The following is a 24,118-nucleotide window of genomic DNA, read 5'->3' on the forward strand; positions in this document are numbered from 1 at the left end:
ACGGAAATTCGAAAGATTTAGTTCGGCAAATGCATCTCTCACAAAAGAAGAGTTAGAACGAGAGCAAAGGATTACGGTTAAAATGGGTGAACTTTTAGGTTTAGGGTCACAGGACTAGAGGAACTAATCAGAGATCTGATTATTGCAGAATAAGACTCAAATGGTAACAAATGAATTATATGGCGTATATTTTAAGAGCGGTAGATGACGAAAAGAAGGTTGAGTATTTTAAAAAACAAAAAGGTAAACACTATAAAATAGTCATCAAGTTTCAAGTTTTTCAATTAAGTCATGCTTTGTTTTGTCTCAATCAGGTCACTCAACTTTTAGTTTATCTCAATTAGGTCACTTAAATTTCAATTTGTGTTGTAAAACAAGGGGGACAACTACTATATTATCATAAGTGATACATTTACTAATAAAAAATAAAAAAAGTGTTGTTTTTGATGACGTTTAAGTTATTTATAAACATATAATACGAAGGTAAAAAAGATAGTATTAGAACATTTATTGAAAGTTGAGTGACCTAATTGAGCTAAAATTGAAAGTTGAGTGACCTAATTGAGACACATTGAAAGTTGAGTGACTTAATTGAGATAAAATTGAAAGTTAAGTGACCTAATAGGGACAAAATAAAATATGAGTGACTTAGTTGGAACAAACTTGAAACTTTGATTACTATTTTACGAAGTTATCCCTAAAACTTTTAAAAACCGGGGTAAGAGATCAACCTTTGGTTTGGGAGAGCTGGTGTACGTATAGTTTTGTGAACTTTCCATTGTAAGTGTATCCTTCGTTAGTTCGGGCTTGTTTCCTTGCTGGTTTCTTTTCATTTGTAAGTGGGCTCCTAACTACTGGATAGGAGGTTTCCGTTTTGGTTTTAATATATTCGCCCATTAAAAAAAATCCTAATTATTTATAAAACGTGTGCATTATTTTATGTTTTGAAAAAACAGAGAGAATCTTGATGATGAAAAATGAAAGTTAGTAAATGTTTTGGAATATTGAAGTCAAAATCGACAAGGAAGCATACAAGCTTTGGATGTCTGTCCTTCGTGGTCCTTTGTTTATTATTATTAGGGTGATCATCGTCACCCATCAAAGAAAGAAAGAAAGAAAGAAAAGACCTTTTCTTGCAGCATCTTTAATCTTTCTTTCCTCTTCTCTTGGATTAATAATATTCATTCTTTCCGTCAACAGGTACCCATTTTCTTTTCTGGTGTTACTTTTTAACTTTCAACTTTATAAATTTTATTACTTTCTTCATTTCTATTCATGTGTCAACTACTTTTTTTAGGTTTTTGCTTTGATTTGGTGTAACTCTTGTGGATGGATTAAGGATTCTTGATTTATAAATAAACTTACTCTGAACAAGTCAACACTAACCTTTGTTTAAGTTTTTTGGGGCTTGATTCATGTGCTACTTTTCTTGATGACTTATGTTTATGTTTTCTTTGTTTGGTTAACAAACAATCTTTGGCATTATTAATTCAACACCAGTATTGGAAAAAAGGTCAAATTTTGTTTCATCATCTAACTACTTGTCCTATATACCATTGTTGTTCATACTTTTCAGGACTCGTTTTATCGTGTAAGATCCAGTATGTTTGGGCACAAGAAGCCTCAACCTGGCTCCAACCCGTTTGACTCTGATGACGAGATTGACAAACGGTCAACCGTAAAACCATCAAAAAGAGCTTCGTCTGACCATTCTTCAATGGCGCCAAATTCAAACACCGTCGCTCTTTTTGACGATAGCGGGGTTACTAAAGAGACATCATTTGCATCGAGAAACAAATACAAGAACGATTTTGTTGATTCTGGTGGCTTAGAGAACCAAAGTGTGCAAGAACTGGAGCACTATGCTGCATATAAGGCTGAAGAGACTACAAAGGCTGTGAATAGCGCGTTAAGAGTTGCGGAGGATATTAGAGAAGGTGCCAAAAACACGTTGATCACATTGCACCAACAGGGTGAGCAGATTAACCGAACCCATATGGTTGCAGCCGACATTGAGCAGGATCTTAGTAGGGTAAGTAAATGGCTCGGTTTGTTTCGTTTCGTTTGGTTTGGTTTTCAGCATATATTTGATGATTTTGTTTATTTAGGGGGAGAAACTGTTGGGAAGTCTTGGAGGCATTTTTTCTAGGACTTGGAAGCCGAAAAAAGGTCAGGCAATAAAAGGGCCTACAATCATTAGAGGTAATTAAACGAAACGAAGTCATATAATTATATATTGTTTTATAAAAAGTTTTTAAGTCATGCCAATGGGAGATATTTTAGTGTTTTAGCGAGCTTTGGTAAATTTGCAGATGACCCTGATAGAAGAAAAGGTCATCATTTGGAGCAAAGAGAAAAACTTGGACTTACAACAACTCCAAATAAGGGACCGTCGCGTTCAAGAACTCCACTTCCTGAATCTGCAGATGCTATGCAGAAAGTTGAGGTATAATTATCCTTGAAAGTCATGAACTTTTTGTTCTCGTGAAAAAAAGTTTTCTTTTTGTCTATGTATTCTCACAAACATCCACTAAACATGGGTGACATTAATCCCTTTCTTCTTTCGTGGAATAATAACAGTATGAGAAAGCAAAACAAGACGACGGTCTCTCTGATTTGAGTGACATTTTGGGAGAACTGAAGGAAATGGCTGTTGACATGGGTTCTGAGATTGAGAGGTTAGTTTTCCGAGAGGTTAATAATTTGAAAAGTATGAAGATAGATTGAATGTTTTCTGAAAGTTAGTCCATATTATGCAGGCAAAACAAAGCCCTCTATCCCCTTCGAGATGATGTTGATGAAATCAATTTCAGAGTGAAAGGCGCCAACCAACGCACTCGCCGCCTGCTTGGAAAATAATCCTATAGCGATTTCAGTTACCGATTAATTGTGCCATGTCAGAACTTACCTCCTTACTGTTGTTGATTACTTTGTTATGCACTTGTTAGCTGTTATGGTTAATCAGGGTTGACTTTTTTTTTGTCAATCTCATTATATGAGTTGAATGGATTAAGGATATGTTGTCTTCTATCAGTTGCATTTTAATTGTCTAATTGGCATTCAGTTAGCCTGAAAGCATTTATTGACTTCACATGAGTTTCCATTTGCGACATGACTCAACTGCGATTTCAAATTTAACCGATTTCACATACGAATTTGTCTATCAAAGTCGTTGGTTTAACACATGAAATCTCGTCTAACAATAGAATTAGCAGTAGCATTAGTGTTAGCAGTTAGCACCTACAACTCCTCAACTGTCTTGCACAAGATATACAAAATTGTATTTACAAAATCTCATTCCGTGCTCAATCCCTGAGTGCACGACCTTGTCCACGTGGCATTTTCTTTGACGCCAGATCTTCAGCATCCTTGAGCTAATAATAATGAGGCGCTATTTCCACAAGCCACTCAGGTTTTAGCTCGCTCACTTGTCGCATATGCTCCTTGGTTGTCAGCACTAGCTCGTGGTATACCACCCACCTTGGAAGTACCTTAACAAGCATAACCCAAACAATAACAAGATTAATAACTAATACACACACCTTACAAGTCAAATAATTTAAACAAACTTTATAAAATAAAGAGAAACTAAACTACCTGAGCTAAACCAGAGCTGGGGTGTATATAAACCGTCTGAGGATGTTTAACGGTTCTGTAAGCACCATTCTTTGCTGAGGGAAGTATCCTAGAAAACATAAAGAAAGGGTTTAGTAAACAATAATGGTTTTATTTTAACTTAAAAGCAATCTTAAGTCATTCAGTTTTTCCAACTGATCTCTTATGTCTCGGGCCCGCTTCATACTCCTGACCTGGATGTAATTCTCATAGCACCACTGAGTAGAAAAGTTTGTTTCTCTCCACGAACTGTAAGCCTATAACGGTTACATTTTATAAGAAATATGCATCTTTTATAATGCAAGTGTGTGTATTTAGTATTTACCAACATACCTTAAGCAGTGCGATGTGATCTTCAACATTACCCATATGAAAATTCGAACGCGCATTATCCGCATGAACTTGTTTATCTTTCGGACGATAAAAAATAGAACTTCCTATCGACAGCATGGCAGCAATTGAAATAATCTCATCCGAGCATTGATATTTCTCAGATGCAACAATCATCTTAGACAGCATAGGATCAAGTGGGAATTCAGCCATCTTTCGACCCACTTTTGTCAACTGACCGTGTTTATTAAGTACACTTAACGCAAAAAGTCTCAGTTTGCTAAAAAAAAGAGTTAAGCGCTACTCAGCTTTGGCATGATTAGATTACTATAATTTAAAAGATAGAAAAGATCTTGATACGAACTACGCCGAATAATGAAGAGTTGTACTTCAAAGATTGAATATCATGTACGCAGGGTATAAAATGTTAGAAGATTGGTTTGAGCGAGCCAAACTAGGTTCGAGCTCGGTTCATTTACAAACTAAGACTAGAAAAGGTTGACCGGAGATTAGTCTGAATAGAGAATGCATGATCCGAAGACCACAGGTAACCAAATATCAGATTCAACAGAAACTATCCATGGACCCAGGCTCAGTGAACCGAGTGAGTGCAGTAACCTATCTATGAAGCCACGCTTTGCGAACTAATTAAGGGAGTGAGTTGTGGGATTGCATACAAGAAACATATTGACAGAATCTGATGAGTTTAAGCTTGACTGCAAAACATGTGGTCGTGTAAAATATACGAGTAATTTATTATAAGAATTATAGCCGTTTCACATATGTAACAAATTCTTGTAATTTCAATGACAAACTCGTGTCCCATAAAAGATAAAGTGTACTTTACTATAGCTTTTATCATTTAATCCAACAAGCATTTCAAGACATTCTCACGTAGCGCTTTATAAAGACTGTAGAAAACAATATTCTCAAAACAAGAAATTGAATTTCTAGAGAAAAAACAATGTCAACAAACAGTAAATCATTTCTCAAGAACAAGACAAAAAACACATTTACCAGCAAACTAACTCTGAAGTCTATATAAAATTAAACCCGTGTGTTTTTATGTAGCCATTATAAGCTGCAAAGCCTCAAGGGGTAGCAACCACCACTCTTCCTGCAACTTGATCAAGATCTCTTCTTCCATTTGATGTAATCTTCCTTCCACTACGCACATTATCACATAAAATCAGTAACAATTTAAATTAGTTTTTACGTGCTCATAAAACTAAGCATTTAAACACTCACCCCTTGGGGTCAAAGTCGACAATGTTCATGGTCTGCAACTGCTGAAGAATGTGGCGTGCAACACCTCCACTGCTTTTGCAGAAGTGAGGCGGAGCACTACCGTTCCTCTTGCGCCCACCATAGATTCTTTGAAAAGCACCAACACCTAGCCCTCCCCTCAGATAAATCTTCCTTGCGATGGAAGCTTAGCATAATAAATAAATATCAGCAGATTAAATTTAGTTTCGGAATATCAAATGCACAAAATTTAAAATATGAAGTGAATGCTTACCGGCTCGAATGTAGTACCAATCTGGGTTGTATGGTGCAAGCTCCTTAAATGTAGCGGTCTTGACAATATCGGTCCAATGTGGAAGCTCCATCTGTCAAAAATGGCAGCAAAAAGAACACATTAGCATAAACTGAGTACAAGACTCTAATTTTATTAACTGAACTCACAAACATATGGCCGACTTTGAAATACTGTTTTATATAAACGACAGACGGACAGAGGTGTTTTCCATTAAATTGAACACGTAAGTTCGAGGACAAAACCGTATGATTCAAACCATATGTCATGGCTATAAACATTATACATAGGGTCTGAATAAGACTGTTGAACTAATGCACCCAACTAAACAAAACCACTTATCCATTGTGGCTTACAAATAAAAATAAAGTCATATTAACAATCCATACTTGCATTAGACAGATAACCTTCAACCCTACCTCATGGTAATAATCATATTCCTAAGTCCTAACTTGACAACAAAAAGTTAATCAAACCCTAGCAAAGTAAAAAGGCTCAAACTATAAATGCATCTTATCTAGGATATCAAACTTGTAGGATTGCAAAGCAAATGACTCAAGGGCTTCAAAACACAAGTACTAAACTAGATCATTCACCTAATATGTATAACATTCCATATATATGCATGAGGTGAAACGTCTTTCACGGTTCTCGCCGTCTCCATTTTCAGTCGATCCTACGGCGGCAGACGACGATGGCTAGGGTTTTGTGTGTGTGTGTGTGTGTGTCGTGTTTGCGAATGCAGGCTACAACAGTACACTACATGATAGTTGGGCTTTAAGGCCTGTTATAACTTTCTAAAGCCCAATAAAAGTATGTTATCATTTGCTTTTGAGTTGATTTATTTTTTTTAAACTTGTGATTATTATATTTCTATAAGGTTATATGTTTTTTTAAGTTTGATAAATGTGATATAGTGCTTTTAAAATATTATACAAAGATACTTTAAGTTTAAAAAGATATATGAACTAAAAGAGAAAAAGGTAATGTAGTGTTTGATCAAAAGTCAATACACATAGAACTCTAACTTTGAAGCATTTAAAACAAGTTATATGAAAAGAGCATTTAGGTATGTGAGATAACGAGACCAGTTTTGAAACTTTCATAGCAAAGGTAGCATTAGGTGATACTTTTACTAGAACACGTTTACATGAATCAAACACGAATATGTAATATTCTGCATAGTATTAAAAATAAAAATTCGAATTTATTCGCATTATAAAAGTAGTAAAACGCACTTAGATATTTAATATTTAAAATTGGGTTTTGCGATTCAAAAAGGGGTAGCGGCGCAGCTTGTTGCCCGCTTGCCTTCTGTTTCGATGTAATCCAATAAACAATTTATAATTGAGAAAAGAATTAGATATAATTAAAACTTAAAATATATATATATATATATATATATATATATATATATATATGTTGAAGATGCAAGTTTTTAGACTGACTTTTGAATAATGAGCATTAAGTGATAAATCTCAATCAGACAATACAACACAAATGTTTACCCGACACCAACATGTATGACAAAAATTCCTATCGATTTTGACTAGCGAATATCAGACACATACTACACATGCTTTTATAATTAGCTACAAAACTAAAATTTCTAATAATACAAGTTGGATATTCGAGCCATCATCATTACTTGTCTAATGTCTATACTTAATAAATAACTGTATTATATTTTTCATTTTTTTAACTTCAGTCTAGAAAGTGAACTCTTTTTTTTTTCCTTTTAAGAGAAAAGTATAAGGGAAAACCTCCAAAATAGGTATTTATAAAAAGAAAATTCTAGTTTTAGGTATGATTTTCAAACAATTCTTAAAATAGGTATTATAAACTAGTCGTGACGACTAGATTGTTTCAGTACACGAGTAGTTTCTGGATCCAATCAAAACATGACGCGTGGCAATAAACTAACCGCGACGAGTAGCTTTGCTAACCATCTACTCGTCACGACTAAAGTAGTTGCAAGCATCGTAAACAACAACCACGAGTACTGCATACATGTTTAAGTCGTGATGAGTAGATTAAAACTTTTCGAGCCACGAGTAGTTTACTAAACTAACCACAACGAGTTATTTTGTTACCAAATTTATCGAACCAGTTAGTTTTACAAAAAATTAACTGGACCGGTTACTTTGAAATCTCAAATACTATGTACGAGTAGTTCTTCCGTAAACATATACGATACGAGTATTTTGTTACTAATTACCCGTCGCGACTAGTTTGATCTTATAATTTACTCGTGACTACTATTTTAGCGTTAATACTATTTAATTAGAAAATATTCTAAAAAATTACTCGCCATGATACAATTAATTAAATCATACTTGTCGCGGTGCATTTATTTGGATACTACTCTGCCCGAGTTGTTTGCAGAAACCATTCAAATTCTTTTTTATTTTTTTGCATAAACCTTTTAAGTTCTTTTTTAGTAACTGTTTGAAACCTTCTAATTTCAAACTCTCAAACTGATTTAATCTACTCATCACTCTGGCACTTGATCGGAAAGAGAGTTTGAGAATTGTTTATAATACCTATTTTAAGAATTTTCCTAACGTATAATCATATTTTATCTTAAATTATGCATATATAATTTTTCTATATATTAAAAAGTAGTAATTAGTTAATATTAAAATAATATATTTCCATGGAGCTAGCTGTATTAGGTGTCATGGTGAAAACAATCGTCACTTGCAGCACTCACCTCGTTGATATCGCCTCAACAACACTCTACTAAACTCTCATCTCTATCTTACCGCCACCAAATCCATACAATCATAATAACAATCCTTCACTTGATTCATTTCCACTGCAATTCAGCAATGGCTTCTTTCAGTCTCAATTGCCCCAAAACCACAACAGCAGCTCTATTGGCTCCTAACCTAAACAACAAGCACCTACGCAACACCACCTCTGCTGTTAGCTTTCAATCAGATTTCAAATCCAACCGCGCATTCATCGCTGGATCCTCATCTCAGGTATATTATTATTATTATTATTATTATTATTATTATTATTATTATTTCGTTTACTACTGTTTGTTTGAGATACGCAACTTGCTGATTGATTTGTTAACTTTGATGCTGCATTGGTTACTTTTAGGTTTAGTTAGTCATACCAGAAACTTTAGTGTCATCTGTAGACTCTGATCTAGTACCGAGAAACAAGATGTTAGTGATTGTTCCAGTTGGTGCCGAGCAGAAGCGATAAAATATAAACTGCTCGTGAAGGATCGTGCTTATTGAACTTTTGTATACTGAAATGATTACAATACAATTCTTTATAAATTACAAAACATGAAATTAAGACATGTGACAAGGGCCTAAATTATGTTGGATAGCTATAAGGCGCGTCGAACTAAATATAGAAAGGTTTTATTGTTGCGAAACTTGAGGAGAAAAGTCTTCTTTGTTGGAATCGGTGGCTTAAATGATGGATTTTGGGCCTAACCAGTAACCACCTTTGGCTGCTTGTCACAAGATCCAGCTCATGAAGATAACTCCACTCTTTTTAAGTTTGGGCTCGTCATGCCCTGTTTTCGCCGATCATGCTAATCCATATAAGAGTCTGCTAACTCTTGGATCAGTTCCTCATCAACAATAATAATATATGAATTTGTTGTGGTTATCAGCATGCTTTCTGCTTTTTACAGATTGAGGAGGTTTTCAAAGCAGTTTGATTTGTTAGTGTATGAGAGATTTGATGATTTTATTTCTTATGCTATTATTAAGCTGAGAAAAAAGTCACTTTATTACATGGCATAGAGAATAAATAATGTGTGTGTCTGCGTGATGGATTGTTTTATTTTGATCATTTGATGTTTGAATTCATATAATCAATGTGATTTATATTTTTTATGTTTTCTTATTTGATTGTTACTCTATGCAGTCATCTAAGAGAAACCAGAATGATGTGTTGCGAGTGTCTGCTCAGCTTAACGAGGTGAGCTTCAGGATATTATCGACTGCATAAATAAATTACTTGGTTGTAAATATTATTTTTATTTTCTGTTTAAGATTGCCCTTGAGAAATCATCAAACTCTACACAAGCTTCAAAGAAGCCTGAGAAATCTACCAAGACAGCAGAGACCGCAATCCCTGATGCTGCAACAATCACTGCATTTATGAATCAAGTAGCAGGGCTTGTAGAGTAAGTTAATCCATACTTGTAAAACATTTTCCAATGACTGGAGTTTATATAAATAAAATGTATGTTCAACTTCTATTTTTGATGTTTCAGACTTGTGGATTCAAGAGATATTATGGAGCTTGAGCTAAAGCAAGATAATTTTGAGGTCCTTATAAGAAAAAAAGAAGCTTTGCCTCAACCGCCAGCTAGCCCTATGGTCATGATGCAATCTCCACAACCTCAGGCTACGTATCAATCACTACCACCGCCGCCACCACAGTCTGCACCATTGGCTCCTTCTGCATCTGCCCCAGCACCAGCACCTCCCTCACCTGCCCCTGCAAAACCAAAATCCTCTCTTCCTCCATTGAAAAGTCCCATGGCTGGAACATTTTACAGGTCTCCTGCCCCGGGAGCTTCAGCATTTGTGAAGGTATGTTGATAGTAGACTGTAAACATGACATATATGTAAACTATTATCGTCTTCTTTTATGGTTTCTTTATTGTCGAGTGATTTGCTTGATTTAATTTAATAATAAAATTTTAATATATGTTTTCCAGGTTGGTGACAAGGTTCAGAAAGGCCAGGTTATTTGCATTATTGAGGCCATGAAGTTGATGAATGAGATTGAGGTAATCACTATCACACTTCTATTCTTTGAATTACTAGCAACTAGTAAGAACCTGGATGCTATCTTTTAGGTGTTATTAACAGATGGAAAATTTTAAATGACTGTCAGATGTGAGTCTTTAATCATTATTCAAGTTCAGACGTTAATTTACACATGGATGCTTGACTTTCTTATATCATATCATCATCATAATCATCATAAGTTCATAAACATTATAATTTTTGCTTAGCTAGGACTTTGAGCAACCAGACATTAGCACTCACCTTCTGATTTTAATATCATGTGATGCTTTCTATTTTCATTTTTAATTAAGGTGTTAGTGATAATGACCTATATACAAGCTTAAGGCCATTGATGTTACATGATTTCCACTAAGAATAGACTACAGTTCTGTTTTCATTCTACTGATAACAATTTTGTTGGAAATATTGCTTATTTGCTTTGTAACCTTACGGCCTCACGATATCTGTCCAAAGCGATTTTATGCACAACTCTGCTCTTGACCTTCTTTCCACATTGTTTTCTGACTGACAAATTTTAAACTTATCCTGGAAAAATTAGCATTGTTTTGAACACTACATTATTTTGTGATGATCTAGGCTGATCAATCTGGAACAATAGTTGATATTCTTGCTGAGGATGGAAAACCTGTCAGCCTGGAAACGGTATCTTCTTTTTTCCCTTAATCTTCTTTTGCATACAAAAGTTTTGTATCTTATGTGTTGCTAATTAAACGAGACGCTGTTCTTGTGTGCAGCCTCTACTTGTTATTCAACCATGATGAGGAACATGAATTGGTACGGTGAGGAATCAAAACACAAGGCAAATTGAGCATTTAGTAGACTTCTGTTTGTTGTTTAATACTTATATTGTGGGTTGTAATTTTGTTTGTTCAGCTTTTAGTGAGTACAATTCTGTGTTGATTTGAGTGTATGAGGCACCTTGTATAATTAACTATAATAAATAATAATAATAATAATAATTAGTTATAATTTTAAAATAATTAATTGGTAACTTCATTTTATTCAACCTTTTTATCTTGTTTTTTTCCTTATCACTCCAAGGGGTCTACCCAGAGATTTCAATAGACTTAACATCAGGCTTCTTCACTTCCGCCTTCGGCACAGTAATTGTGAGCACACCATTTTCCATTATGGCCTTCACCTCCAGTTTGGCATTCTCCGGTAGCCTGAACCTTCTTGTGAAACTCCCGCTGCTGCATTCCACATGGTCTCGATGTTTCTCTGGCCACTGATTTGCAAGATGTTTCTGTCTTCAACCTCCACTTTTGACTTCTTTCTTGATCCCGGGAAGATCAGCCTTGAAACGCATGTGCTTCTGCTGTTCCTTTCCAATCCACACGGGTGTTCGCCAAAGCTGAGGTTTCATTGGAGAAAGATGGAACCTGAAAGTCTCTGAAGGGATCCCAGGCGTCGAGTGAAAACGGGTCAAAGATGCTGCTTCGCCTGCCACCGAAGAGGCTTGGAATGATCGACATTATCCACACGGGTGTTCGCCAAAGCTGTGGTTTCGTTGGAGAAAGATGGAACCTGAAAGTCTCTGAAGGGATCCCAGGCGTCGAGTGAAAACAGGTCGAAGATGCTGCTTCGCCTGCCACCGAAGAGGCTTGAAATGATCCTGACATTTTTCAAATTCAATTTGCTTATATTTTGGATCAAAATTTACTTTTTTTTTTGGCTTGTTTATACAACTTATTTTGTTTTGGACATTTTAGATTTTTTTTATCAGCAATGATCTAATAAGTCAAAAGATTAGAGAAACCTTTCAGATTAACATAATTGATTTAAGTAAAAGGGTTTACTATTTCACATTCATTGAAACAAACATTAGTAAACCAAGAAACTTGTTCAACAAAAACAAGCCTTTAAAGTAACATACAAGTTGCACATATGTAAATCTCAACTCCAAAACAGAATCATCAAAAGGCCTTCAAACTCCAACCATTTTTGCTTTTCAATTATTCATCAAACCTTCATCTCTTCACAACCTGTGCATCTCATTCGTCCATTTCTTCATCGTCATCCACCTCCTCAATCTTCATCCTCTTAACAGCTTGTGCAGCATCATTACGCGCCCCACCATTTGCATTCGGGACTTGGATCAGTATATCTGACTTCAGCCCTGTTGCAGCATTCACCAATCCACCATTCTTTTCCACCCTGTAGCTCAATTCTTCTCCATTCATGCCTGCATCTATATACACCGTTGTGTTTTCATCAATCTCCTCTCTGATCAACATCTTTGATAACTCAGTCACCACCCTCCTTTCCAGCCACCTCCTAATCGGCCGTGCCCCATAAACCTAAAATTTAAAGACATGTCAGCCAAATGATCATTGTATACACATAGCATAAGTGAACAAGATTTTGACACTTACCGGATCATAACTCTCGCTTAATATAACATCTAAAGCTGCTTCTGTAACACCCAAAGCAACACCCCTATCAGCAAGACGTGCAGCCACATCTTTCATCTGAAGTCTAGCAACCTTTCTTAATTGATCATGAGAAAGCGGATCAAAAACCACAATCTCATCAAGCCTGTTCAACAACTCCGGCTTAAAGTGCTTCCGGACCTCTTGCATCACCATTTCACGAGCATTCTCCATTGTGGTCTTCCCAGACAACCCTTTTAACAAATACTCAGCTCCAAGATTGGAGGTCATGATGATGACTGTGTTGGTGAAGTCAACAGTCCGACCTTGACCGTCAGTCAACCTTCCATCATCCAACATTTGAAGCAATGTATTGAAAACTGACTGATGAGCTTTCTCTACTTCATCAAATAACACAACACTGTAAGGTCTTCTCCTTACAGCTTCAGTAAGTTGACCACCTTCTTCATGACCAACATACCTAAAACATATGAAATAGATTATTAGATACACAGCTTCCAACCAATTTTATTCATCTGGCATATAAACATACAATAATACTAGTTGCAAAAGAATAAATTGACTTACCCTGGTGGAGCACCGATTAACCTAGCAACCGAATGTTGCTCCATGTACTCCGACATATCAATCCTAATCATAAGCTTTTCATCATCAAAAAGTTGTTCCGCAAGAGCCTTAGCAAGCTCGGTTTTCCCAACACCCGTGGGACCCAAGAACAAGAACGAGCCGGTTGGCTGCTGAGCCCTTCCCAAACCAGCTCGTGACCTCAAAACCGCCTCAGCCACAGCACTCACCGCCTGATCCTGACCCACTACTCTCTGATGCAACCTATTGGCTAGACCAATGAGCCTCTCTTTCTCATTAGTTCCAAGCCTAGTCACAGGTATACCAGTCCACCGGCTAACCACCTCAGCAATCTGGTCAGGTCCCACCGTTTCAGTCAACATCACATTTTCATCTGTAGTCCCCTCGAGCTTTGCTATCGCGGTCTCCACCTCTTGAACCGCTCCATATTTCAAGTCTGCAGCTCTTGCTAAATCATATCGTCTTTCAGCTTCTTGCAGTGCCACCAAAAGCTCTTCCCTTTTCTGTTTCAACCTTCTAATTTCGTCAATTCGTTCTTTTTCCTTCTTATATTTCATCATCAGTGGTTGAAGCCTATCCCTCAAGTCATCAAGTTCCTTTTTCACCTGAAAGAAACCAACAAGTTAGTACACTAAAATATAGTTAACTTAACCTAAACATCAATGTATAATCAATTTAATAAACTTACTTCAACCAGGCGTGCTTTGCTTGCTTTATCCTTTTCTTTCTCCAAAGCATGGAGCTCAACTTCCAATTGCATCCGCTTCCTTTCAAGGTTGTCAATTTCTTCCGGTTGACTATCGAGTTGCACCCTCACGTTTGCGCACGCTTCATCCACAAGATCAATAGCCTTATCCGGCAAGAAACGTGCTGCATACATATTCAACAAACATTATAAGTATCATCACTACTATATAACCTTCAAATCTAGTTCAAATGACAGAAATGAATCATACCAGTTATATATCGGCTCGAAAGCTGAGCAGCAACAACAAGAGCCTGATCGAGAATCCTAACCCCATGATGCCCTTCATACCTCTCCTTCAACCCTCTAAGAATGCTCACAGTATCAGGAACACTCGGTTCCGCCACCAAAACCTGCTGAAACCGTCTCTCAAAAGCCGCATCTTTCTCCACATACTTCCTATACTCCTCCAAAGTAGTCGCCCCAATACACCTCAACTGACCCCGAGCAAGCATCGGTTTAAACAAATTCGCAGCGTCCATAGACCCTTCAGTCCGACCCGCTCCAAGCACAAGATGAACCTCATCAATGAACAATATCACCTTCCCTTCAGCCTCCTCCACTTCCTTCAAAACCGCCTTCAATCGTTCCTCAAACTCGCCTCTATACTTAGCCCCAGCAATCAACGCGCCCATATCCAACGCCACAACCCGAACATCACTCAAATTATTCGGAACATCTCCTCGTAAAATCCGTTGAGCTAATCCTTCAACAACAGCAGTTTTTCCCACTCCAGGCTCACCGATTAGCACCGGATTATTCTTAGTTCTTCTAGATAATATCCTAATCACTCTCCTAATCTCCTCATCCCGCCCGATCACCGGATCGAGCTTCCCGGCCTGCTCCATGAGATCCCGACCATACGTTTTAAGCGCCTGAAAATTCGTATCACCGGAAGCACTCTCAACCTTCTTCCCTTCTTTACCTCTCAGCTTCTCCACCTCAGATTTCACTCTAGAACCACTAACTCCAGCCTCCTTCAACAAATCCCCAATTTGTGAGTCCTCCAGAAGCCCTAAAATCAGCTGATCAACCGCCAAATGCGTATCGCCGCGCGATTTCTGCGACGATTGAGCGCGGCGAATCGTCTTAATCAAGGACGTGCTCGCCGGCACCTCCTCCGGTGGAGGTGACTGAGACGGTAGTTTTTTCAAGGCTTGGTTGAAGACTCGCTCGGCTGAGTTGGCGGCTTCTTCGCCGGCGGCATTGGTGATGGCTTGGCGGAATATTCCGTTAGGGTCGGAGATTAAGGCGAGGGCGATGTGTAAGGGCGTGAACTGTGCGTGGGCTGCGGTCATGGCGAGTTCGTGACCGGAAGCTAGTGCTTCGTTTGTCTTGTGTGTGAATTTGTCAGGATTCATTTCTGATTATTAATATAAAACCACATGAACACTGACTTTAGATATTTTTGAATTAACATGCAATGTAATAATAATAAAATGTGAAGAGTGATTTGTTTGTTACCTTTGAATGTGTTGTTGTTGTTGTTGTTGTTGTTGTTGTGTAGATAGAATTTGTTACAGAGAATTATTATTATGGAATATTGTATTGATTTGAAGTGACTGGGAGAGGAGGAGATAGGTGATATTATTATTATATACAGGTGTTAAGGTTAAGTTCTGGGTAGTTACGACGAAGTTTCACTTCGTAAATGGGCCCCTTCGTGTTTTCTTCTTCTTTTTTTCTTTATAAGATGGAGTTTATTTAACACCAGAAATATAAGCAACCGTCAAGATTTAAATCCAGGGTTTTTTTAATCAAAGTAACTAAGTAATCAATATTTGTTGTTTATTTAATTTTCTTTTGACAAAAATATGTTTAATCACACCAATGTTGTAAAAGTAGGTCGAGTACTTCTTAAATAGTTGCTGCAAGGTATAGTGTCGAGACGACCTTCTTTAACTCTGCATAGCTATGAAGAATCGATCAAATGTGGTAATCTAGCGCCGCCAATTTTGACTTAAAAAAACATAGTTCGTATTTATATAATATATTAAGGAACGAATATCATTTTTTTAATTAATGATAAGCAAGTTTTAGAATAATTAATCTGTTTTGTTATAAATAACTTAGTATTAACCTATTTTGTTATAAATATTAGTAAATTTATGATATTTGGCATATATATAATATTAAAAAAAATTAATTTTCTTTATATTTATCATGTCCGAGTACTCACTGGGTACTTCGAGTACACCCAACTCCCTGTCTAGAGTCCGTCTAAAGACTTTTGCAACCATGGTTCAAATGACTTGTTGTAATTGAACTTAGTCAAAATAAAATGATATATACTTTTTTGTGAAAATATTTGATGTTAATTAATCAAATTTGGATGTGTTAAGAGATGACGTCTAATTAATAGTGGTTTCTTTTTGTTCTTTCACATGTATCTTTAAACATTTTTGTTGCTAACGGGTATAGCGACAACAAGAGTATGACTATTTAAGGGTTAACTAATAGCTCAAAGCTTCCTAACCTGCTAAGTAAAAAGAACATCGTTAGTCTCATCATAAGAGGGGATCTCCTACGATCAGCCTTCATCGTGAGAATAAGTAATATGATCTTTAGAGTTGAAAGGAGAATAATGTATGAAGAGAGAGTAGAGAGCAGAGTGAATGAGATGATAATACAAGGTGTATTCTGGGAGCTTCCTTGGAGAAGATTGGCTTCTATAAGCAGAAAGCATAGCTCTTCAACTTAGTACACTCGAGTAACTCATCCCGTTTTCATGTAACATACTATCTGTGTTATGTCGTTGCTTTTCCAAAGACTTTTACTTTATGTCATGTTAGAAGTGACTTCTTGAGTTTTTAGTGAGGAGCTCCCTAAGCTTGTCAGCCTAGAAACTATGGTGATAAGGCTTCAAGCTTGGCAGCTAAAGCTTTTAGAGTTGGCTTTTTAGCTATTAGACTTCTCTTATTTATGAGTAGGTAAGGGTATCAACATAGTCAATATTAAAGGACTTTGATGCAACAAAACATGTGGGGATGTGGATGGATTCAAGCTAATATAACAAATTCAATTATATCTTGTATCAAATAACCACAAAAACCCTAACCAATCAAGCTTAACAGATGACTTAGCAAACAACCCTCTTACCAGACAAAAGGATTAGAAAGAACACTTTTCATGACCAATAAACACGATCTGACAAATTCAGTTAAAACGGTTAACTTTTCAAATGGTCCAAACCGATCACCTCGGCCAGGCCAATCCATTGTTGAATAAGTTTAAAAGGAAGACTATACATACCACTACCATAATGATGATATAAACATCTTTACAAGAACATGATGTTTATGGATTTTATAACCCATTTGATTCAAGTCAGCTTAATTGACACATTTCACTTTTAGCTAACTTCTAAACTTTTAGCAGATTTAACCTGAAACCCAACGCTTATCAAACCAGTTTTCACCAAACGCAGATCAAATGTTAACACCATCGAAAGATAATATTTACTAAAAAGTACACTTGACCACAGATAAGTAAGATTAAAAATACTACATGTCTTACAAGCTAAATTCTAATTATTCCATGTCAACAAGGTTGAGACACGGTAATCACTTCCATTTATTCCAAATCAGAATCAAAGAAGCCAGCATCCTTCATCTCAGAGTAGTATGCATTATCCAAAAGCAAGTCTTCCTCCTGAAAACACCAAAATCATCAGAAAAATTGCATTCTTCATTATTAAACAAAAGCAACGAAATAGTCACATATACCTGAAAGAAATCTGCTAAGAAAGTTATATACACAAAGGGAAGATAGAGTGTGTGGTAGCAGATAACAACAAAACTATACAGCCTGCAAAAAACAGAATAATTCAGATACAAACCAAGTGGTATCTACAGCCCATCATTGTTTTGTACTATGTTATAATAAATATAAACATAATATAGGTACCAATGCCCAAATCCCACGCCAATTGCAGCAAGCCCACAACCAAATAACGCGATTCCAGTAACCACGAACATGACAACAACATAATTGTAAAATGCTGGTCTAGCTGCGTAAAAAGAAGATGCCGTGTTACATATCGGTTTGTAAGCTTTGAGATATATAAAAGATCTACAGATAAGGACCAACTTACGAGGTAGTTTATCTCTCCATGTTGAGTAATGCACAAAAAGTATATAGCCATATGTACATGTCAGCAATAGTGTATCAACTGTCCACAAGCCCCATTTCCCTCGATGGGCGCTTGCACCATCCATGAAAATTGGAACATTGAATCCAAACACACAAATCGTCTGATGGCGTAACAAGAAAACATGTCAAGAAAAAGGTTATTGTAAAATTAAACTAGTGGATACAAATAATCAGGCACAAAGATAACTGTCTATTACCTTTATAAGTATATCTGCTCCAACAATAAGGCCTGAAATAATAAAAGTATGAGCTAATGCCTCCAACCCGCTTGCATAGCTTTCTTGCAGTAAGAAGGCCACCAAGCTAATCTCTAAACACAGTGTCCCCAATGCTGTTAGCAATGACAATAGATTATAAGATAATTCTTTCCCAGGAACACACTGCCACACCTGCATCAACATAATCCAATATTTGAGATTTAACACCACTCAGCGTCTTACAACTCAAAAATAGACAATTAATCTAAATCTGTAACATGCAACAAAAATGTTTGGTAATAAAGCACTAAAAATGCCCAAAGTTGTACACACTTGTAATAAAATGATATTTGCCTTGGCCTAATTTTAGATCCTCACTCTATTTAATAAAACGATGTTGTAAATAGAAAACAGATGATATGAAATCAATTGATCACCACTTTTACCCATCTACTTTATTTGATGTGAAGAACGCACCACACACTTCATAAATAGATTTAACCGGAATTTCAATTTGCTAAAGAAAAACTCAAAGCATATTAAATTAACAAAGCTCCTACTACGACAGATACCTGCCACAAAGCATCAAACTCTTAAGTAGACTAAGTAGCATGCTCTCCTTTACTTTTTCTTTCTTCTTTTTTTTTTTGGTAAAAAACTACCATTCCAAGACAAGTGATTCAAATACAAGCTTGACATCAATCTCATTTAGATTGACCAAATAAAGCAAGGTACTTAACGCACGATATTTATTGAAATGAACAATCACCTAATTCACAACACTAGAAGTAGCTTAAAAAAACATTGCATTAAATTTTATTGTCCGAAAGAAGTAGAGTAGAAAATTTTCACACACGAACTCTGATGAAGCTAACGATATTCTGATTCACCTTGGTTCTGAAAAGTATGAGTTGCACCGAGGTGATCAATAGGATCTAGAGCCGAAGCGCATCACATCACGCGCGGTGTAGGCGAGTCACATGGTATTTAAAAATAAAAAATATATTTGTCACGGGTTTCTAGCATCACGTACCCAAAACTGAGAAATAAATAAGCTCTATACATGAGTTCATATATGACTAACCTATATGTACAACCTAAAAATCTATATGTAATTATGTATTATGTAGAACATCCTGATGCACAAAGCTTCCCATGTACAAGAGGCACCCAACTAAAGGTAGAATCCACTAAACACCTAGGATCATATCTTTAACAAACATTTAAATTTTAAGTGCGCCTCCTGTATCTTTCTTAAGTTTGCCTCGCTCCTAGAGGCGCTTTTTTAAAATCAAGTGATTCAGTACTCTCGAAGTAGCTTAGACCTGCTCAAAATCCTATCTCAACCAAGTAGTTTTGTGGTCTCCATCATCAAACACTTAACTTTTACTTGTATCCCGAATCCACACCGAATAACAAACATCTAAGCAAACTCTTAGCCCGTACAACATAACAACCAACACTACATTAGACCAGCTTATACAATATGCATACCACACATACATACATAATGAAAAACTAATATGATCAAAGAATTATCTCTAGGCTAAAGTAGTACCTGAAGAGAACACCAGGCAAGATTAAGAGTAGCAGAGAACCAGAGCAGAACATAATAAGTAATCATAACATGTGACCGACGATGCCGAAGCTTCTTAATATTCTTCTTCAAATGAAACCCTAGGTACAGTACAAACAGCACCGCCGGGATCGACAGCACAGCGGTGTACCACAGCCCGTGGCACTGGTACTGGCTGAACGGCGAGGAGGATAATGGGTGGTCGGTGTCGATTATGGGTTCTGATGGAGGTAATGAATACTGGGTGGTTTGATTGTTGGCCATCTTTTGTTGTTGTTGTTGTTCTACATGCTAATAATAAAGCAATTGGATTGGTGATTAATGTTTAGTTAGCAGTGTTGGTGGTGTCGAAGCCCTGTGTTCGATTTTGTCACCGACAAACCCTAATTTGTAGAGAATTGTAGTTGACACAGAAGCGAATAGAATCGGTTAACCTGGCGGGCAGATGGGCTTCCATGGATTGTTAGGGGCTGTATTTCACCACTTTATAAGCAAGGAGAAGTAATAAGTTACAAAAGTGTAAGTCAAAAGTAATAAGTAATAAGTTAACATTTCCTCTCATATAATAAGAAAAGCCAAATACTTTTTTTTAATTTATCATAACTTATAAGTTATAAGAAGGTAAAAATAAGGAATCTCAAACAGCCTCTTATTATTGAGTTAGATTGAAATAAGAAGTTTGATTTTACTAAGAATGCTAGGAAGGAGGGTATTTTAGTCTAACATTTTAATATCAAAACCCACTTACATTAATTTTCAAAAACCCACTTACATAAAACTCAATTACATCTTCACTCATCTCCCACAACCACCTCCACTCCACCGCCCACCGCCACCACAACCGTCACCCACCGCCACCACCTCGCCGAAAAAGTCCGGAAAAACACTATGAAAAACATAATGTAAAAAACACAATGGAAAAAAACACAATTGTATGACACAATGTAAAAAATACAATAGAAAAAACACAATGAAAAATACTATTGTAAAACACAATTTGGTAAAACACAATTTGTAAAAACCCATTAATTTTTTTTAAATTTTATATTACAATATGGTACTCATATGAAAGATAAAAAGACACTCGTTATTATGGTGAATTTGTTTTTCAATAAAAACGTCATAAAAAAAAGTTATGGACGTTTTAAAATGAACGGGGAATTTGGCATGTGTCTTGCATGAGGAGAGAGAAAGTCAACAAATGTGTTATTTCTTTTAGGTCCTTCCTCTTATTTTCACACATGATTTCCACCTAAACTAATCTCAAACCTTCATGTTCAAAATCAATGGACAAGATTACTTCCTATCCTTCCTACAAAAACTATACTTCCTATTATAACCTAACTCTATTATTATAATATACAAATTAAAGCATTCTCGGCTTCTTCCTTTAAAATTATTTGAGGGGATTTTTTATGGTTAGTGGTTGTGTCTGTTATATAGAAAATGCTACATAGAAAAGTTAAATTTGAGGTTACACAGTTTATTATAATATTTTAATATTTTTTGAAAATAGTTGTCAGTTGATGAGAAAGAAAAGATAATGATAGAGATATAAAATATATTTTTTAATTGAATAAGAGAAATAAAATGTATTAATTTTTTGTGTAATTATATAAATATGGATAGAGAATGAGCTGAGAATGCTCTTAAGAAGGTGGGAGTGGTCTTCCATATTCATGGTCTTCTGTTCGGTACCAATCACAATAGGGTGCCCACTTCTTCGGCATCACCAATCAGCTCAGAATGTTTCTGCCTTGGAACTGACAAGTCAATAATGGTGGTGTTCACGCCGGTACTAAGCCTAACTCAGACCCACTCAAGCCCTACTTCATCCACCCTTACACAAAGGATATTTTAATTAAAGGTTTTTTATTTTTTAGAAAAATGAATTGTAAAACTTGTGTATCTATATTTATTTATGTGGTATTATTCTGTATTTAAACTTTTGCTTAACCAAATTTTCTAAGATCTAACTAACTTTATCCTTACGAGAAATTAAACTTACCGGCTCACTTCTGAATGTATAAGCAGTTAAACACCATACCAATAAATCAATTGACCATATGCTATTATGTTATTGCGTTTTAATTATGTACCTTGATTTTTTTATTTAAAAAAGAGCACGTCATGTTATTCTTCTTTGTTATTTTTCATCAATTGGTCGATAATTTTTTATTTTTTTTCAAAATGTTACACATGTTGTAAAATATTAGTAATATATATTTGTCAAAATATTTTGCATCATGTATTATCAATACAATATACGTAGACCATGTGTAGTGGATAGATGCTCTACAGGGATGTGATGGTCGGGTATTTTGTATACGTATTAGAGTGTTAATTGTGTAATCTTATTGAGTACATTGCTAGAACTTTGGTACTTCATACGTGCTTTTGTATTTCAGATCATTAATCGTTAAAGATGCTAGATTGAAGACTTGTACGAGCATGGAATGATATCTCGGGAAGACCGGAGCATAGTTTAGATTCATGGGAAGTGTTAGAAAGATTCGGGAAGAGTTTGGATGATAAATTATATGCCGATGCTAAAAGTAAACAAGATGGGTGGACAACAAAACGTCAAGAAGTAAAACGACCATATCTTGGGCTAAAAAATGAGTTACGGGACCCATAATATATGAATTTTGAGTTTCTCGACGAGAGAAACCCAATCGACGAGAGAAACCCAAAAAGAAGTTATCTTTGGTCGCGTACCGCGAAGAAATGGGTATATGTCCATCGCGATACGCGATGGACATAAACAACGTGAAAAAACTGGGGGTTTGACCTATATCTTTTATTTTACGAATCCTAATCAGTTATTACGACTTCCAGCCAATGTTTGGCGATTTTGGGGTGAATTCAAGGGCTTCCAATCATCTCTTGATCAATCCTAATGGCCTTCCTCATCATAATTGAAGATCCAATGAAGACGATGAGCGGCTAATCTTCTCGAGTCATACCCGGGATGTAGAGTATTGTATCTTTACAGCTTTTTTCTCATGTTTTAGGAACAAACTAATTGTAGTTCTTTATTACGATCTATGAGCATTGATGTTTGGTATTATTGTGTATTTAGTCGGTTTAGTTTATTTCGATATGAACGATTAGTTTGTCAGTTGCTGTGATATGTGTTCATAGGATTGTATTGATTAGTTTGAATTCGATAAAACATACAATTGCACTTAGTTGAGTCACATTGGCATCGCTTGATAACCAGTGTCGTGTGTTAGAGATTGTTGATGCCTAAGGTTTAACTAGTTAGCCAACCTTATTCGATTATTGATAATTAATCAGTTAAATGACATGAGATTGTTGTTTGTTGCATGCTTGAATTACGGGTACGATTTGTCTTTGTTAAATTGATTGAGCTTTGCTTAATTTGCTTGTTTAATATTAAAGCAAATTCTTTGCTATTGTGATCAACACTCTTGATAATTACTTCATATTTTTAGAAATTAATTACACGTTACACTAACCACATACTCCGTGTAAATACGATACCTGACTTGTCCTATCTGCTTAGGTTAATTTGGTTTTTACATGACTCGAACGATGATCACCAGGGTGTTTCGCGCCATGTGGTGCTATTACCTAAGGGGCGTTTTACAACAAAGTAGTGTGGTGGATACCATTCAAATCATTACCTTATTATTATTAATTTTTTTATTAAAAAAACAAATAAAGAAACCACTAATCATCTTCACCCTATCCGACGCTCTATAGCAGGCGCCCCCACCCCAAAACAACCCATAGTGCCTAGAGGGGTGGTGCTCCCGACGTTATGGGGGCTTTTTGGGTGGGCAAAACTTCCCACTACACACTACCTTAGAATATGTATATATCATTGTCAACGAATATTTATATTTTGTGATCAAATTAAACTTTTTTCAAAAGAAAAATAAAAAAAAATCGAATATTGTGTAAAATATTTTGCTAGTTAATTATTATTCTTTTTAAGAGCCTAACCAATATTGTAATATGCTAATGTTGTGGCATGTCTTGTTACTAGGTTAGTAGTGATCATTGCACCACAAAGTATAAAAAAGGAACATGTAAATGCGTATTCATATATTTGAATAATTTGTAAATTTTAACGTAATATAAATGGATAATTTTACATAAATGTAATGTTTGTTTAATGAAAATAGATTGGAGGCTTCGAAAGTTATGGAAAGCATAAATATGTCTG

At 35.9% G+C, this 24,118-nt stretch overlaps 5 protein-coding genes across 5 annotated transcripts; 2 read left to right on the plus strand and 3 right to left on the minus strand.

Moving 5' to 3' along the window:
- The first annotated feature begins 1,591 nt into the window (after positions 1-1,591).
- Positions 1,592-2,859, plus strand: LOC143582807 (SNAP25 homologous protein SNAP33-like). The gene is made up of 5 exons (XM_077065294.1): positions 1,592-2,032; positions 2,109-2,202; positions 2,313-2,446; positions 2,581-2,678; positions 2,760-2,859. The coding sequence occupies exons 1-5, from the start codon at positions 1,604-1,606 to the stop codon at positions 2,857-2,859; spliced, it is 855 nt and encodes a 284-aa protein (XP_076921409.1). The 5' UTR covers positions 1,592-1,603.
- A 2,124-nt stretch (positions 2,860-4,983) lies between these two features.
- Positions 4,984-5,643, minus strand: LOC143582808 (small ribosomal subunit protein eS19x-like). The gene is made up of 3 exons (XM_077065295.1): positions 5,465-5,643; positions 5,194-5,377; positions 4,984-5,112 (listed from the first exon to the last, which is right to left on the minus strand). The coding sequence occupies exons 1-3, from the start codon at positions 5,553-5,555 to the stop codon at positions 5,037-5,039; spliced, it is 351 nt and encodes a 116-aa protein (XP_076921410.1). The 5' UTR covers positions 5,556-5,643; the 3' UTR covers positions 4,984-5,036.
- Positions 5,644-8,313: 2,670 nt separating this feature from the next.
- Positions 8,314-11,199, plus strand: LOC143582814 (biotin carboxyl carrier protein of acetyl-CoA carboxylase 1, chloroplastic-like). The gene is made up of 7 exons (XM_077065300.1): positions 8,314-8,469; positions 9,380-9,433; positions 9,508-9,641; positions 9,732-10,053; positions 10,182-10,253; positions 10,852-10,917; positions 11,010-11,199. The coding sequence occupies exons 1-7, from the start codon at positions 8,314-8,316 to the stop codon at positions 11,031-11,033; spliced, it is 828 nt and encodes a 275-aa protein (XP_076921415.1). The 3' UTR covers positions 11,034-11,199.
- Positions 11,200-12,269: 1,070 nt separating this feature from the next.
- Positions 12,270-15,375, minus strand: LOC143582800 (chaperone protein ClpB1). The gene is made up of 5 exons (XM_077065288.1): positions 14,210-15,375; positions 13,942-14,123; positions 13,236-13,858; positions 12,651-13,128; positions 12,270-12,575 (listed from the first exon to the last, which is right to left on the minus strand). Exons 1-5 carry the CDS (start codon positions 15,357-15,359, stop codon positions 12,270-12,272), a joined length of 2,739 nt encoding a protein of 912 aa, XP_076921403.1. The 5' UTR covers positions 15,360-15,375.
- Positions 15,376-17,433: 2,058 nt separating this feature from the next.
- On the minus strand, positions 17,434-20,187 carry LOC143582809 (protein CANDIDATE G-PROTEIN COUPLED RECEPTOR 2-like). The gene is made up of 6 exons (XM_077065296.1): positions 19,906-20,187; positions 18,348-18,539; positions 18,092-18,251; positions 17,905-18,007; positions 17,724-17,805; positions 17,434-17,649 (listed from the first exon to the last, which is right to left on the minus strand). Exons 1-6 carry the CDS (start codon positions 20,185-20,187, stop codon positions 17,572-17,574), a joined length of 897 nt encoding a protein of 298 aa, XP_076921411.1. The 3' UTR covers positions 17,434-17,571.
- Positions 20,188-24,118: the final 3,931 nt, after the last annotated feature.

Source organism: Bidens hawaiensis, unplaced genomic scaffold (genome assembly GCF_021521415.1).
Source record: "Bidens hawaiensis isolate Kalapana, Puna unplaced genomic scaffold, B.hawaiensis_p1.1 tig00032005_1, whole genome shotgun sequence".
NCBI classification, from domain to species: Eukaryota; Viridiplantae; Streptophyta; class Magnoliopsida; order Asterales; family Asteraceae; genus Bidens; species Bidens hawaiensis.